At 44.5% G+C, this 17,502-nt stretch overlaps 1 protein-coding gene across 1 annotated transcript in view; it reads left to right on the top strand.

Annotated features, from left to right (window-relative positions):
- Positions 1–17,502, top strand: part of PRUNE2 (prune homolog 2 with BCH domain) — a 356,369-nt gene that overhangs the window by 9,784 nt on the left and 329,083 nt on the right. The window contains exons 3-4 of the mRNA XM_050944080.1: positions 13,940–14,092; positions 17,139–17,233. Coding sequence (XP_050800037.1) covers positions 13,940–14,092; positions 17,139–17,233 — 248 coding nt within the window. The remainder of the gene's footprint in view (positions 1–13,939; positions 14,093–17,138; positions 17,234–17,502) is intronic.

Raw genomic sequence — 17,502 nt, 5'->3', positions numbered from 1 at the left:
CGGGAAGCAGTAGAGCATGTAAGGGCAGGGCTGCTGGGTCCTAGAGAGAGCCGAATGCAGCACAGTCTGAGGGAGGGGATGGCTGCTGGGGTCTCCCCTGGCGTGAGGCTCGGCGGCTCTGGCAGTATCCTTTGTTGTCCCCCATAACATCCATTCTTCGCCCCCCTGCCCCACGGAGCACCCCACCTTTCTCCCTCCCCCCACGGTGCACCCCTTTCTCCCCCCTCCCCTCCCTGGCTGCCTGCTAAGAAATGAAAGTGAAAGTAATTCACTTCCTCCGCAGGCAGCCAGGATTGGAATGGTCACACAGGACTGCGCTGGGGATAGCCAGATAGCAGCATGTGCAAAAAACCAGGGCAGGGGGTTGGAGTAGGGTGAGCAGATGTCCCACTTTTATAGGATCAGAGGGGTAGCCATGTTAGTCTGGATCTGTAAAAGCAGCAAAGAATCCTGTGGCATCTTATAGACTAACAGATGTTTTGGAGCATGAGCTTTCATGGGTGAATACCCACTTTGTCAGATGCATGTAGTGGAAATTTCCAGGGGCAGGTATATATATGCAGGCAAGCTAGAGATAATGAGGTTAGTTCAATCAGGGAGGATGAGGCCCTGTTCTAGCAGCTGAGGTGTGAAAACCAAGGGAGGAGAAACTGGTTTTGTAGTTGGCAAGCCATTCACAGTCTTTGTTTAATCCTGAGCTGATGACGTCAAATTTGCAGATGAACTGAAGCTCAGCAGTTTCTCTTTGAAGTCTGGTCCTGAAGTTTTTTTGCTGCAGGATGGCCACCTTAGGGTCTGCTATAGTGTGGCCAGGGAGGTTGAAGACAGGAGATCTACATTACTCACTTCACCTCTCTACAAAGGAAAAAGGACTGTAAGCTGTCTAAACTCCTACCTGCCTCATGGGGCCACAACCATGGTACCCCCAACCCACCCAGCAATATCGTCAATCTATCCAACTACACACTCAGCCCAGAAGAAGAGTCTGTCCTATCTCGGGGACTCTGTTTCTGCCCTGCCACCACCACCACCATGATACAGTTCTGCGGTGATCTGGAAGCCTACTTTCGCCTTATCCAACTCAAAGAATACTTTCAGGACAACACTGAACAGCGCACTGATACACAGGTACCCTCCCACCAACAGCACAAGAAGAAGAACTCCACATGGACTCCTCCTGAGGGTCGAAATGACAGTCTGGACCTCTACGTTGAATGCTTCCGCCGACGTGCACAGGTAGAAATTGTGGAAAAACAACATCGCTTGCCTCATAACCTAAGTCATGCAGAACGCAATGCCATCCACAGCCTCAGAAACCACCCAGACATTATCATCAAAGAGGCTGATAAAGGAGGTGCTGTTGTCATCATGAACAGGTCTGACTACCAAAAGGAGGCTGCCAGACAACTCTCCAACGCCAAATTCTACAGGCCACTTCCCTCAGATCCCACTGAGGAATACACTGAGAAACTGCAACATCTACTCAGGACACTCCCCACACTAACACCAGAACAAATCAACATACTCTTAGAGCCCTGACCAGGGTTATTCTATCTACTACCCAAGATCCACAAACCCAGAAATCCTGGACGCCCCATCATCTCGGGCATTGGCACTCTCACTGAAGGACTGTCTGGATATGTGGACTCTCTACTCAGACCCTATGCCACCAGCACTCCCAGCTATCTCCGTGACACCACTGATTTCCTGAGGAAACTACAATGCATTGGTGATCTTCCAGAAAATACCATCCTAGCCACCATGGATGTAGAGGCTCTCTACACAAACATCCCACACACAGATGGAATACAAGCTGTCAGGAACAGTATCCTTGATGATGCCACAGCACAACTGGCTGCTGAGCTCTGTGCCGTTATCCTCACACACAACTATTTCAAATTTGATGACAATATATATCTCCAGATCAGTGGCACCGCTATGGGCACCCGCATGGCCCCACAATATGCCAATATTTTTATGGCCGACCTGGAACAATGCTTCCTCAGCTCTCATCCACTCATGCCCCTTCTCTGCCTACGCTACACTGATGACATCTTCATCATCTGGACCCATGGGAAGGAGACTCTGGAAAAATTCCACCACGATTTCAACAGCTTCCACCCCACCATCAGCCTCAGCCTGGACCAATCTACACGGGAGGTCCACTTCCTAGACACCACGGTGCAAATAAGTGATGGTCACATTACCACCACCCTATACAGAAAACCTACCGACCGCTATGCCTACCTTCATGTCTCCAGCTTCCATCCCGAGCACATCACACGATCCATTGTCTACAGCCAAGCACTGAGGTACAACCGCATCTGCTCTAACTCTTCCGGCAGAGATCAACACCTACAAAATCTCCACCAAGCATTCTCAAAACTACAATACCCGCACGAGGAAATAAGGAAACAGATCAAAAGAGCCAGACGTGTACCCAGAAGCCTCCTACTGCAAGACAAACCCAGGAAAGAAACCAACAGGACTCCACTGGCCATCACATACAGTCCCCAGCTAAAACCCCTCCAACGCATCATCAGGGATCTACAACCCATCCTGGACAATGATCCCACACTTTCACAGGCCTTGGGTGGCAGGCCAGTCCTCGCTCACAAGCAACCTGCCAACCTGAAACATATTCTCACCAGTAACTGCAGACCGCACCACAGTAACTCTAGCTCAGGAACCAATCCATGCAACAAACCTCGATGCCAACTCTACCCACATACCTACACCAGCGACACCATCACAGGACCTAACCAGATCAGCTACACCATCACCGGTTCATTCACCTGCACGTCCACCAATGTAATATACGCCATCATATGCCAGCAATGCCCCTCTGCTATGTACATCGGCCAAACTGGACAGTCTCTACGGAAAAGGATAAACGGACACAAATCAGGTATTAGGAATGGCAATATACAAAAACCTGTAGGAGAACACTTCAACCTCCCTGGCCACACTATAGCAGACCTTAAGGTGGCCATCCTGCAGCAGAAAAACTTCAGGACCAGACTTCAAAGAGAAACTGCTGAGCTTCAGTTCATCTGCAAATTTGACGTCATCAGCTCAGGATTAAACAAAGACTGTGAATGGCTTGCCAACTACAAAACCAGTTTCTCCTCTGGAAATTTCCACTACATGCATCTGACGAAGTGGGTATTCACCCATGAAAGCTCATGCTCCAAAACGTCTGTTAGTCTATAAGGGTGCCACAGGATTCTTTGCCACTTTTATAGGGACAGTCCCAATTTTGGGGTCTTTTTCTTATATAGGCTCCTGGTGCCTATATAAGACAAAGCCCCAATTATTGAGACTGGGTCTATAAAATCAGGACATCTGGATCTGGTCACCCTAGCTGGGGAGCACATCTCTCCCCTAGGTGGAGCTGCACAGGGCAGGATGAGCTGCTGTGGCTCCATGAGTGCCCTGTCCCTGAGATCAGATGCTGTGCTAACTTCACCATGGTCCATTGGGCTGGCAGTGGTGCGCATTGGCATGTGATCAGACCCAAGGGTTTGCTGCTGCTGTTGCCACTCTGCACCCCAAGAGGTGGATTTTGGGGTCCTGCAGTTTTCCACCTATCTCCTCCTCTACTGCAGCTGTTGGACCAGCAGGCTATGGGGTGAGCCAAGCATGAAAGCAGTGCTGTGTTGCCATTTAGATTGTCATTTAACAAATTTATTTGCCAAAAATGCTTGATAACAATCCTTAATTCAATTTCAATTTAAAAAAAAAATCAGTATCTTAGCCAAAAATGGAAAACTAAGTTGTTGACAGTTATTTGTGACAAGTTTGTTATGGGGAAGGTAGTGGGCCAGTTTTCATCAGAGAAACAAAAATGTTAACTGACTTTCCTGTAGCCCTATTACTGCTAAATAGAGCCCTCCAGTAACTGTAGTATGCTCATCTCCTTACTAGTGTATAGAGCAGGGGTTCCCAAACTTTAACAGCCCGTGAACCCCTTTCACTAAATTGTGAAATATCATGAACCCCCTCCTAAAAATGAATATTTTCAGGGATTTAAATTTAAATTTCCTCAGTGTGATGGATGCCCCAACTGCCCTCCCTGCTCTTCCTGGGGTTCAGGCTGGGGTTCTGGCTGCCAGCTCCCCTGCTGATGGGGGCAGGGCTCAGGCTTCCAGCCCCAACTGCCCAGTCCCACTTTTCCTGTTACTCGGGCTGCCAGCCCTGCACAGAGCACTGGGGTTTAGGTTGCCGGCTCCCTTGCTGACTGCTGGGACTGGGGCTGCCAGCCCCAACTGCCTGGCCCCCCTCTCCCTGGAGCTTGGGCTACCAGTCCCAAGCGGAGCGCTGCAGTTTGTACTGCTGGCCCCCTCGCTGACCGCCGGAACTTGGGCTGCCAGCCCAAAGTGCCCGGCCTCACTCTCCCTGGGGCTCGGGGTGTCTGCCCTGCATCCGGGTCCCACCTGCTGTCTCCAATGCCCGGGGTCCTCTGGCCGCCATTAGTGAAATTTTTCTGGCAAACACCCTCTAACGTTCTGCGAACCCCCAAGTGTTCATGAACCCCAGTTTGGGAACCACTGGTATAGAGTAGGGGTCGGAAACCTATGGCACACGTGCCAAAGGTGGCATGCCAGCTGATTTTTGATGGCACACAGCGGCGGGCTGAGCAGCTCATCCCGACGCTGCTCTGGGGTTCCAGCTGCTGCCCCATTGCCAGCCGGGGTCCTGGCCGCTGGCCCCACTCAGCACCCGCTGCTGGCCTGGGGACCTCCAAGGAACCCCAGGCTGGAAGCGAGCTAAGCAGGCTAGCGGCTGAGACCCTGGCTGAGCCACTCAACCCACTGTTGGGCTGGGGTTCCATTCACTCAGCTTGTAGGTGGGCTGAGCAGGACTAAATTCAATGAAATAGGAAAACAAGAGCAACTAATGACAAAGTGCAAGATCCTAGAGAGCCTCCTGAAGCACAGTGATAGTCTTGATTTAAATGGACTTAAACTGTACGAAGAATTGAGTACACTGTCATCAATGTTGCCACATGCAAAATCAGTGATGGGCATTGTACAGTTTATTCATACCAGCAAACTTGTTGAGATATATATATATATATCCTAATGTGTACATTGCCACTCGTATTCTACTGATAATTCCTGTAATAGTAACATCAGGAGAACGGAGTTTCTCAAAACTAAAACTCATGAAAAACTATCTCCGCTCTGCAATGAGTCAGGAACTCTTGACTGGTCTTGCTATTCTTGCAATCAAACAAGACATCGCTTTGTCTTTGTCATACGATGACATTACTGATTTTGCAGCAAAAAAAGCCAGAAAGATTGCTTTTAATTAAAAAAACCCTTGTTTCAATACCTCTCCATATACATTTCTAATAAAATGTTGACAAATTAAAAAAATTATATGATTTGCATAATTCTATCAAATCAGAATTTTTTCTATAGTGCTACTTCTTTAGTGCTAGTCCATCAGCATTACGGTGTGCTTATTTAAGTTAAACTGATTTTAATAACATGTCTGTGGCAAGTTTTCCAATACTGTAAGCTTATGTTTGTGTTGCTCAGAGCAAGTCAGGCACAGGGACACCAGTTTAATAATCCTGCCTAGGGCACCATAAATCCTGAGGACGGCCCTGATCTTAGTTATACCATATTCACATCAAAATATCTCTATGAAGAATATGGGGCATAGTGCCTCAGTGTTTTTAGCTGATGGATATCCTTTACAACAGATACTTAAAAGAATAAATGACTTAAATGGATTGCTGACCTGACTCAGTCTGGGAAAGTTGTAATGAAAGCGTGCCTACGATGAAGAGAAATCAGGTGATGCAATGTTACTTAGAACACAAACTGAGTTTGTTGTTTTTCTAAACTATGTGGCATCTTAAACCCCATAAAGAAATTGAGGGGTCCGTATCCCACTAGTATGCAGGGATTTTGTGTATATGTCCTATTAATGCTAACAAGCACATGGTATACATTGAAGGAAGAATACAGCCCTGTGTTGACATTGGGAATTGCAGATGTTCCTGCATTAGTTTGAGAACACTCTTTCTCTCTTCCTTTTTTCTTAGCAGAAGAATTAAACAACAGAAGGCCTACGACAAAAAAAGCTTTTAAAATTGTTTGATCAATTACTCCATTAAGGCTATAAGGTCTACATTTCATGTTGGGATGAGAATGCTTATTCCTCTTAAAACTGAAAGTGGGTTTCCGATCAGAAAGTTTTGCACACAACCAGAATATCTCAAGTTGCAACTATTGAGAGGAATCTAGCAATCAAGAGTTCAAGGCTGCTTTCAAATAGCCAGTTGAAATGCATATCTGTACTCTTTCTTGCACCTATGTTCAAACTCTGATTTTAAAAATATGCAATAACTCACGTGTGTATTCTAATGAGGGTCTGATCAAATTCTAAGAGAGCTTTCCCAAGCTCTCTTAGAATGAAATTCACAAGAACATATCATGCCAGTGAAAACCAGATACAGGGACATAGCAGTATAGCGTTATCTTCAAACAATCTTTCAAGCTCTTTTCATTTGGGAGCTAAAGGTAAAAACGTTTAGAAATGTTAGAAGTCCCTATTTTAAAATATATTTACGAGGATTGGCAGATTAATTTAAACTAGCTTCATGAATGTTCAGAAAATCATTTTTACAATGCTCTATAACAGGCCTGCACAACAAACGGCCTGCGGAGTCTCACTGCCAAACGGCAGTGGCGGGGAGCCCAGAGCCCTTTAAATCCCAGCCGTGGCCGGGATTCAAAAGGTTCTGAGCTGCCCACAGTGGCGGGGAGCCCAGAGCCCTTTAAATCCAGCGGTGGCCGGAATTCATAGGGCTCTGGGCTGCCAGCAGCCGCGGGGAGCCCAGAGCCCTTTAAATCCCAGCCGCGGCAGGGATTCAAAAGGCTCTGAGCCGCCCGCAGTGGTGGGGAGACCAGAGCTCTTTAAATCTCAGCCGCAGCCGGGATTCATAGGGCTCTGAGCTGCCCGCAGCAGCGGGGAGCCCAGAGCTCTTTAAATCGCAGCCGCAGCTGGGTATCAAAGGACTCTGAGATGCCTGCAGTGGCGAGCCCAGAGCCCTTTAAATCCCAGCCGCAGCCGGGAATCAAAGGGCTCTGAGATGCCTGCAGCAGCGAGCCCAGAGCCCTCTAAATCCCAGCCACGGCCGGGAATCAAAGGGCTCTGAGATGCCTGCAGCGGTGAGCCCAGAGCCCTTTGATTCCCAGCCACGGCCGGTAATCAAAGGGCTCTGGGCTAACCACAGAGATTCCCGGCCGTGGCTGAGATTTAAAGGGCTCAGGACTCCCCGGCAGCTGGAGGCAGCCCAGAGCCCTTTGAATCCTGGCCTGCGGCTCCAGCGGATGGGCTAGGGCTGGGATTTAAAGGGCTCGGGCTCCCCTCCGTGGCAGGAGCTCTGGTCCCTTTAAATCCCTGCCCCAGCCCCGCAAAGCTCCGGTTTCCCCCAGCTGCCGGAGCCCTGAACCCTTTAATTTGCCCTGACAGCTCTCAGCCACCTCTTCAGCTGGAAGCCCCTGACTGATTTAAAATCAAGTATCACCTCTCCACCTCCAACCTTCCTTTTTGGCCCACAGCTGTTTTGGTGGGGCGGCGCTGGGGAAGGAGGGTTTGTTTCTGCAGGGCTGAGCGGTGCTGGGGCAGGGTGTTTCCGTGGGCCAGGAGGTCCTGGCTGGGGGGGGGGGTGTTTCCGCGGGGCTGGGGGGTTTCGGCCATCAGCTGTTTTCTTTGCAGTAATGTGGCCCTTGCCGCTTTACGAGTTGTGCAGGCCTGCTCTATAATAAAACTGTTCTTGAACTGAAAAATGGAATTGTCACTGGTAAGAATTTTTATTATAAAGATTTGTTCTGATTTAAGGGGCTTAATTCTCCTTTCCCTCACACATGTATATCAGGAGTAACTTAGTTAAAGTCAAGGGATTTATGCCAGTATAAGGCTGGTGTGAGATTAGAATCCAGCTGCCATAGTGTCTTGGAGTCAGATCTTCAAAAACCCCTAGCTCACAGTGATGTCCCTGGGCGTTAGGGGCCTAATTATCTTGAAACTCTGGGTCCTAGATTTTCATTTACCTGAACTCCACTATTTATTTGAAAGAAATAGAAATTGATGGTGTGAGAAACACAGAAAAAAATATTTTGCTCAAATTGCAAGAATCAAAATTTATTTCCCATTTACTGTTCCTGTATTGCCTTTGCCTTCATCATTTTTTTTAGAATTACATAATCATGCACTTATCTCACAGCTTAACTGAAAACCTGGATTGATTAGACAAAAGCTGTAGTGTAATTATTGCTCAATCTGTAATCAATTGTAATTAGACTATGTGATATATTAAAAGAAAATTGTAAAATAATATTATTGTAATTGTACTGAAGCATGACTTACTTGATCTTAGTTCTTTCTATACAATTAGGTACACAAATCTGGGTTGACTTTCTAGGAATCTTTAATTCTGAATTGATATGCTTGTATGGTTTTATATCTAATACCTGTTACTTTATTGCACTTTCCAGTACTTTGTGCTCTGATTTCCTCTGCTTCTTAAGGTATTATTTTTTAAACCCATTGGTTGATGTTTCAAATGACACATACAATAATAACTATTCCATTTCTTATATTTAAAAAACCCAATCAACTGAACCACCACTAAAAATACAGGCCTACATTTTGAAAAATGAATAAAGATTGTGGGTGCTTCAGTTTTTGGATACTCAACTTTACATACCTGAAAATCAGACCCCTTAAGGTGTCCAAAAATTGGGATGCCTAAATCACTAGTAACTTGTGAAAATGTGGGCCACAGTATATATTTTTCTATACAGTCTGTTTTTTATATGATTTTTAATACTATCACACAGAGAGAGATATTTAAAATAATAGGACTGCCATAAACCCAAGAAAAGTAAGGGTATTAAGACATAAGAGAGAAATTCTGGAAATTCTGAGATAAGAAAGAAATTCCATCCTGGATTCACCCTACAATGAATATTAAAAGTGTCTACAGTCTCTCCAGGGAGTGGTATGTTACAATGTCTTTTATGGCTCTACATATTTTCAGATTATATGTCTCCATATTAAAGTTAGGCCAAATTCATCCCTTGAACTAATATGTCAACTAATCTCTGTTTCTCAGAGAGATTCACTCCCTACTTCAGAGTACTACTCCCACACCAGCATTTGCCTGCTAGTGAGGCCTATACTTTAGCTGCAAAATTGTTTCCAGTAGCAGATCATCGTGCTTTCATGCACTTGTAACTTTTTGAAGAAAGTTACTATTGAGAATAAAACATTAATCTATCCAAAGGTGATGGTTGTAAAGTTTGAGGAAAATCCTTTCAGTGATCAAAGGGTGGAAACCCCCCCCCCGCCACTTTTCCAATTTTAAAACGTTTAAACTATACTTTTTTGACAGGACTATGCCAAAAACAACCAAAATTTGAAATTTAAAAGAATTTGACATGCTAATAATCCTTGAGGTGAGGAGTGTATTTGCTAGGTTGGAAAAATCTTTGCTGCTTCACAGGCAGGGCTGCCCAGAGGGAGGGGGGAAAGTGGAGCAATTTGTCCTGGGCCCTGCAGGGGCCCCCACGAGAGTTTTTCGGGGCCCCTGGAGCAGGGTCCTTCACCCGCTCCAGGTGCCCTGGAAAACTTTCGCGGGGCCCGGGGCCCTGGATCTTCTTCTGCTCCGGGTCTTCGGCGGCGGGGTGTCCTGCTCCGGGGCAGAAGGACCCCCGCCGGCGAATTACCACCGAAGTGAGACCCGCCGTCTAAGTGCCGGGTCTTTGGCGGTAATTCGGCGGCAGGGGGTCCCCGCCGTGGGTCTTCGGGGCACTTTGGTGGCGGGTCCCGGAGTGAAAGGACCCAATGCCACCGAATTACCGCCGAAGCGGGGTCCCCCCACCGCCGAAGACCCGAGGCCCCCTGTATCCTCTGGGTTTCCCTGTTCACAGGGAGTTGACCCCCCTCCCAGTAAGGCATTTACCCAGCTATGCAGTGTTCTACATTTAAAGAGTGGGGGATTCCACTCATTTTACAGGCTTGTGGTCTAATGAACAGAGTACTGGAGTGGGAGTCAGCAGACCTGGATTCAGTTCCTAGCTCTGCCTTTAGAATCATAAAATCATAGACTCTAAGGTCAGAAGAGGCCATTATGATCATCTAGTCTGACCTCCTGCACAATGCAGGCCACAGAATCTCTCACACACCCACTCCTGTATCAGACCTGTATCTGAGCCACTTAAGTCCTCAAATCATGGTTTAAAGAGTTCAAGGTGCAGAGAATCTTCCAACAAGTGACCCATGCCCCATGCTGCAGAGGAAGGCGAAAACCCCCCAGGGCTTCTGCCAATCTGCCCTGGAGGAAAATTCCTTCCTGATCCCAAATGTGGTGATCAGCTAAACCCTGAGCATGTGGGGAAGACTCACAAGCCAGACGCCCAGGAAAGAATTCTCTATAGTAACTTAGATACTACCCCATCTAACATCCCATCACAAGCTATTGGGCATATTTACCGCTAGTAGTCAAAGACAAATTAATTGCCAAAATTAGGCTATCCCATCATACCATCCCCTCCATAAACTTATCAAGCTTAATCTTGAAGCCGAATATGTCTTTTGCCCCCACTACTCCCCTTGGTAGGCTGTTCCAGAACTTCATTCCTCTGATGGTTAGAAACCTTTGTCTAATTTTAAGTCTAAACTTCCTGATGGCCAGTTTATATCCATTTGTTCTTGTGTCCACATTGGTACTGAGCTTAAATAATTCCTCTCCCTCTCTGGTATTTATCCCTCTGATATATTTATAGAGAGCAATCATATCTCCCCTCAGCGTTTCTTTTGGTTAGGCTAAACAAGCCAAGCTCTTTGAGTCTCCTTTCATATGACAGGTTTTCCATTCCTTGGATCGTCCTAGTAACCCTTCTCTGAACCTGTTCCAGTTCAACCTGGAACCTTTAACCTGCTTTATGATGCTATGCAAGTCACTTAGCTCTCTGTGCATTTTGCCTAGTTAGATTATGAACTCTTTGGGATAGGGACTAAGGCCTGGATCCACAAAGGGACTTAAATATTGCAATGCATTTCAAGCACCTAGAGAATCACAGGAACAGCACAGCTATCCACAAATCTGAGTTAGGGGCTTAGGCTTCCTGTGCAATGGCTGGAGAGAAGTTGGCGCTTAAGAATGTGATCCACAGAGCCAGCAATGCTAGGCAGGGACCCCCTAAGCTAGCCAATGGGAGATGCTGATGAGAGCCTTTCCCAGAGATAGGTGCCAGAGTCTGGGCTGCTAGCGATCCGCAATCAGGAACTCCTTTCCCAGAATCAGATGGCTTAAATACCTACGTGGCTTTTTATGAGAATGGGTTAGGTGTCTGCTTCACTGCACACTACCAGCGCTGGAACTGAGGGGTTGGAGAGGATCAGACCTCCCACTTTTTAACAAAAGAAACATATTTGCTGTGGGAAAAATGTAATCGTATTGCTAAAGGCCAACATGCACTATGTACTCCTGAGGGAATTCTGTGCCACAGCACAAGCACAGAATTTGTGTGCCCTGCAGATTCTCCCCCCCACCCCCACATAATAATAGATTCTGTGGGGGGGCACTGCAATTACACCTTTTGCCCACCAAGGGCTGCTGTGGCACCAGAAGAGGGGGCAGCTGGCTCACCACTGGAGCAGCCAGCTGTGGAGAGGGAGGGGGCACTTTGGCCTTGTCCCCCCACTTCTACAAAGATTCTGGTGCCCTTGCTGCTCACACAACAGCCAGAGAAAGAGGAGGTGGTGGTAGCCCAGTGTTTAGAGTACTCATCTAGGATGAGGTTCCATTCCCCACTCTACCTGATGGGAAGAATGGATTTGAATAAGGGACACTCACCTCTCAGGAGGGTGCCCTAACCACAGAGCTATGGGACACTCTGATGTCAGCTCCCTCAGTCTCTCCTGTTGAAATTGTTCCACTATGTATAAATAATTAAAGAGTCATTGGGCCCGAGGGAGAGTGAGAATGACCCTGTGAGTCCCCTGGTTAGGGCACCCACCTGGGAGGTGGGAGACCCAAAGTCCAGTCCCCCAACTCTAATGACTAATTATTTATACACAGGGGCACTCGGATCACATCTACTTGATTGAGCCCTGCATACAAGATAGGCAGGTGAATGCATGTCTTCCCCTGTTTTGTGGATTGCTCAGGGGCTTGGGTGGGAGATAGGTGTCCAGATGTCTACAGTGAGGCAGCAGTTTGCATGCCAGGAAGAAGCTGAGGCGCCGAGTGGTTTCAGGTGCTGCAGGGTTAGGCAGGGGTTTTGTGAATCACAGTGGAGCCTAAAACTGGGACTTAGATGCCTAAGTCTGGGGTTAGGTGCCTACGTATCTTTGTGGATCTGGGTCTAATTGTCTCTTCCTATGTGTTTGTACATGTCCTAGTATAATGGAGCCCTGATCTTGGTTGGAGTCTCTGTGAGCTACTGTAATATAAATAATAATGCTGAAGCATAAGATTGTATTTTTTTTAATTTAGCATGAATAATTGGCAATGAATGTTTTCTTTGGGCATATTAGCAAATGGGAACAAAGCCTTCTGAGAGTTAAAAGATGACCTTGAATCCTTACCCCACCAGCAATATCTGTCACATCAAGGATGGAATTTGGAGGATGGTATGCTCTATGTAATCCTCTGAAAATACATCAACTCTATTTAGGTCTTGTAACAGAGTGCCAATTGTTCTGCAATTATTTAATGGACTCATTTTTTTTAACTTTGAAATTAATGTGTCGTATTTGGCTTAACATACTGTGCTTTCATCTAGAAATACATTGGCATGGAGTCATCTAGAGTCGATTACACTGGAATGACTAGTGACTGACTTAAATCATAAGTTTAAGGTTATCCTCAAAGTCCTTTGTGAAGTTGTTACTTGTGTGCTGTATTCGGGAAGAGTTTTGTGTTGTATTAGTAATAAGAAGGGCAATTAGAAATCCTCAGGCATGGAAATAATGGAGTCAATAAATATGATAAAATCAATCATTTGCTTGAAATGCTTAATCTAGTTTTGCTTAATTGTAGTATGGGTGATATTGTGTATGTATTTGTGTTCTTATTTCAAGGTTCTGCTGGCTGTATTTTAGCAGTCACCCTCTATGTCCATTGATACTGATATCCCATGTGAGAAAAAAGAAGGGAGATCAGCTACCAGGCAGGATGGATTTGTAAACAGGTGGCTCCCAGAAAAAGCAATTACTTGTACTTAAAGAGACATTCACTTCAAAAAACTTCATGCTAATTTTTGGGCCCTATCATGAAGTCAATGGGAATGTTGCCATTGGCTTCCTGGGGCAAGATTGGGATTGTTATGTTTAACTATAACAAACCCCTATAGAAAGTATATGATAAATTGAAGTAGCTTTTCCTAATATGCTAGATTTATCAAAATAACAAATTAGCAGTGTAGATTTTTAAAGAATTTGATATTTTGGCTGCTTAGAAAATGGAAATTTGGCATGTCAGTTTGTACTGGTCCTTGTAACAAGTATATGAAGGTTATATCCTCACTGCAGAGTAAGCTTGAGTTATCTACACTTGAATTAATGCATCTCGAGTAAGCCTAGCTCTAGTGAGAGTGACCACACTGGGAAATAACACTTGAGCTACACAAGAGTGACTGGATTACTTTATGGGGTGATTGTTAGCAGCTGATGCGTTATGCTAAGTCTAGCTGTAACCTACAAATCTATATCCCCTGACAGGCCAGCCTACTCAAATTAAAAAAAAGCACCAACACATGTCAGTTAAGGCATGTTATAACTTGAGTTAACTCTACAGTGAAGACAAGCCCAAAGGAGGAAAGGGGAACAAGGGTACAGTGAGAATTGTAGTTTCTCTAGTACCTTTTCACTGTTGTACAGGAGGGGTTGACTTTGCTGTTTCACATTTCAGGAAGCATTCTCTTCCAATGTATGTCTGTGGAACCCGAAAGAATTACAGAACAACAGGAAGAAATACTGTCAATTCTAGAAGAAAAATTTCCAGAGCTGCCGCCTCGAGAAGACATTATCTCTGTTTTCCAGCAGACCCCATTTAAGGCTCAAGGTAATGCAGTTTACTTCCATTCCTCAGGCAGCTTGGCATTTTTGTCATGTGGCTACATCTAGACAGAATGGATCATTATGTGAGATGACAGTAGTTGAAATAAAAAAATAAAAAATGGAGCATAGAAGTTTTGTTTCTGTGGACTATAAGCGCTATCTGAAATTCTAAACGAGATAATTAATATTGTCTAGTAATATTGTCTAGTGGGCCCCAACACAACATGGTGGGCTACAGCCAACGCTCCAGCCATAGGCAGGATACTCAGCTACAGCTCAATGCCATCTTGGGGGTGGATTTTACCTACTGAACCTACTTCACCTGCACAGAGCTCAGTTTCTTGGGCTCTAAGCTGGTGAAGTGACTTTAACCCTAAATAAAGCTTGAAATAGCAAGAAGTTATTTTAATAATGGAAAAGTATATTTCTAATTCATTGTCACTCAGAAATGGGGCTGAACCATTTTTACTCCATGCCTCCAAAAACATTCACAATCTGGGTTTGAAGGTGCTTTAAATCCGGTCTAGCTACCCTGGCCGGGGTACAGGCTAGCACTCCCTGGTGAATAAAGCAGTTGACATGGTTCTAGTGCTTCCCAGCTCTGCCATGTACTTTTTCTGTATATACATTAAGAATGTCAGTGGCCTTTTTTTGCTGCCATGTTGCATTGCAAACTCATGTCCACTTTGCTTTTCATTATTTCCCTGAAATCCCTTTAATCATCACTGCTTCCCTAGGACATCTCCCTCCGATTGAGTTATATTTTTTTTGGATTATTCCTCCCAGATGTGTTAGTTTTCTGTGTGCACAGTTGAAATGAACTGAATTTTATTTTAATATTTCTGGTCCCTTTAGGTGCCTGATGGGTGTTGCCAGTTTGCACCAATATGCTCTTAGATCCTCTTTTAGATCATTAATGAAAATGTTTAATTATATTTAAAAGGCCATACACTGCCTGTGATCATGAGCACTATTCATATATGACATTCATGGCCCCGATTCTACAAAGACTAATAAATGTGCATAACTTTGCTCATTGTGTGTAAGCCTATTGACTTCAGTGTACGGAAGTCAGTGGCAAAACTCCCATTGACTTCAGTAAGGCCAGGATTTTACCTAACAGGATTACTAACAATGCGTCAAATGAAGTCTGTGTGTGTGTCTTTTTAGGATTGGGATCCATGGAGTTTCATGCACAAAGATAAGACCATAGTTGGCTATTAATGAAACTACACTGCAAAAAAAAAAAAAAAAAAATTAGCTATCTCTCTTGGAAGCAGCTTTAGTATGGCCATGGATGCATCATAATTTTAAGTGCCCCTGAACAGAGACATAGCATACCAGCTACATTGTTCTGTGTTTTTTCAATATTGTTTATGATTTTATTACAAATTACATAGTTAACATTGCATATGTTCGTGTGCTCTATGTGCAGATAGATGGGGATGAGATTCTGAGGTCCTTTGCAAATCAGATGAAAGTTTTGCTTTTATAGGGGGAGGGCCGGCTCCAGGCACCAGCGCAGCAAGCAGGTGCTTGGGGCGGCCAATGAAAAGGGGCACGTCTGGCTCTTTGGCAGCAATTCGGCGGCGGGTCCCTCAGTCCCTCTTGGAGGGAAGGACCTGCCACCGAATTGCTGCCAAAGAATGAAGTGGCGGTGGTAGAGCTGCTGCCGAAGTGCTGTCGATCACAGCTACCCCCGCCCCCCACCACTTGGGTGACCAAAACACTGGAGCCAGCCCTGATAAGGGGATGGATAGCTCAGTGGTTTGAGCATTAGCCTGCTAAACCCAGGGTTGTGAGTTCAGTCCTTGAGGGGGGCATTTAGGGATCTGGGGCAAAATCAGTAGTTGGTCCTGCTAGTGAAGGCAGGAGACTAGAGCCAATGACCTTTGAAGGTCCCATCTAGTTCTGTGAGATAGGTATACCTCCATATATTAGTGTCTAGTTTGTTAGGCAGAAGTGGAACAATTCAACAAAATAGCAGTTCTAGGTTTCATCTAAAAAGCAGCACTCATTTATAAACCTGAATTCATAGGTGTACTGGTTATTTTGGGCACAATGAAGAGAATAGATATTTTGCTTATTAAAGACTCTGTCTATATATAGTAATTTTTTAAGTGAAAATATCAAAGATTTTGAATATACATGAGAAACTGCCAGTTCATCTTGTCAATAGTTTGCTGATTAAAGAGAAGTTAGCTACTGCATTCATTGATGAGCAGTTATGATTTATATGGCTGTTTTAGTCGTGAGTGGCTATTTGGCTATATTATCTGCGTTATCAGTAGGGATCAACTGACCATGTTCCTGTGCATCATGAGTTATTTAAATTTAGTTTAGAGAATGTTGCAGCCTTTTAGCCAGACATCTCCCATTACAGTAAATGAAAGCGATATGGTTAAATGAAATATTTTGAAAATTCACAACATTCCTGGCTCCTATATAGAGGAATCCAGATCCCACGATTAAAGTCACCAACTAGATGATGATGATAAAATCTCCTGTGTCAACAATATACATGTTAATCTGTTCCTGAGGGTTATATTCATCTTTAATCCCACACACAAACATCCATTGGTACAATGTTAGTTTAAGGAAGATCCATGGTAGAATGCAATCTGAAGTTTGTATTTACAGCATGTACCTTAATTGCTTCAGCTCTGAATGATTTGTTACAACAATTCTATTAGTGCCAAAAGTCTTATATCCATGATCTGAAGAGTAAAGATTATGTGCACTCGTTGACAAGTAGTATTCAATATGCTTCCAGATCAGAGCCTTTACAACTTTATCGAAAGAAACTGAATATATGAGTATCTTTGTCTTTTAATTCTTTTGAACTTTGTTTACTCTGATATTAAAGTAGTAGTACCATACTATTAATATTAATTTAAATTACAAAATAATAATGTTAATTTTCTGATGTGAACCCATAAAAGCCAGAAGAGTTAACATTCAGGCTAAAATTCTGGTCTTAACTCATCCTGTTGCATTTGACTAGCTCTGAAACTTATATGTATTGAACAGTTTTTCTTTATCTCAAACAGGTTTAAATATTGAGGAAGCTATGTTGAAGGATCTCAAGGAGCTGTCAGATGGAGAAATTAAAGTTGCAGTTAGCACAGTGTACATGACCCTTGAGGTAAGAGGAAACATAAATAGAATATAGCTGCCAAACAACCAAGCTGAAGAAGGTGGCCTGTTCTTTCACATAGATTTTCAGTTACTTGTTTTCTCAGGATAGAGTATGAGCAGATTCTGTCAATGATGTAAATTCATTTTTATGAATGCTGTAGTTATTTGTGGTCTGACTTTCATTACTATGCATCTGAATATCCTTTCAAATAAAAGTAATTTACCAGGATGCTTTAGAGCGACAGCTGCAGAAAATTGCAATGCTTGGATCATAAC

The sequence above is a fragment of the Gopherus flavomarginatus genome, chromosome 3 (genome assembly GCF_025201925.1).
Source record: "Gopherus flavomarginatus isolate rGopFla2 chromosome 3, rGopFla2.mat.asm, whole genome shotgun sequence".
Classification (NCBI taxonomy): domain Eukaryota; kingdom Metazoa; phylum Chordata; order Testudines; family Testudinidae; genus Gopherus; species Gopherus flavomarginatus.
The sequence above is the reverse complement of the archived record's forward strand: the minus strand, read 5'-3'. Positions and strand labels throughout refer to the sequence as shown.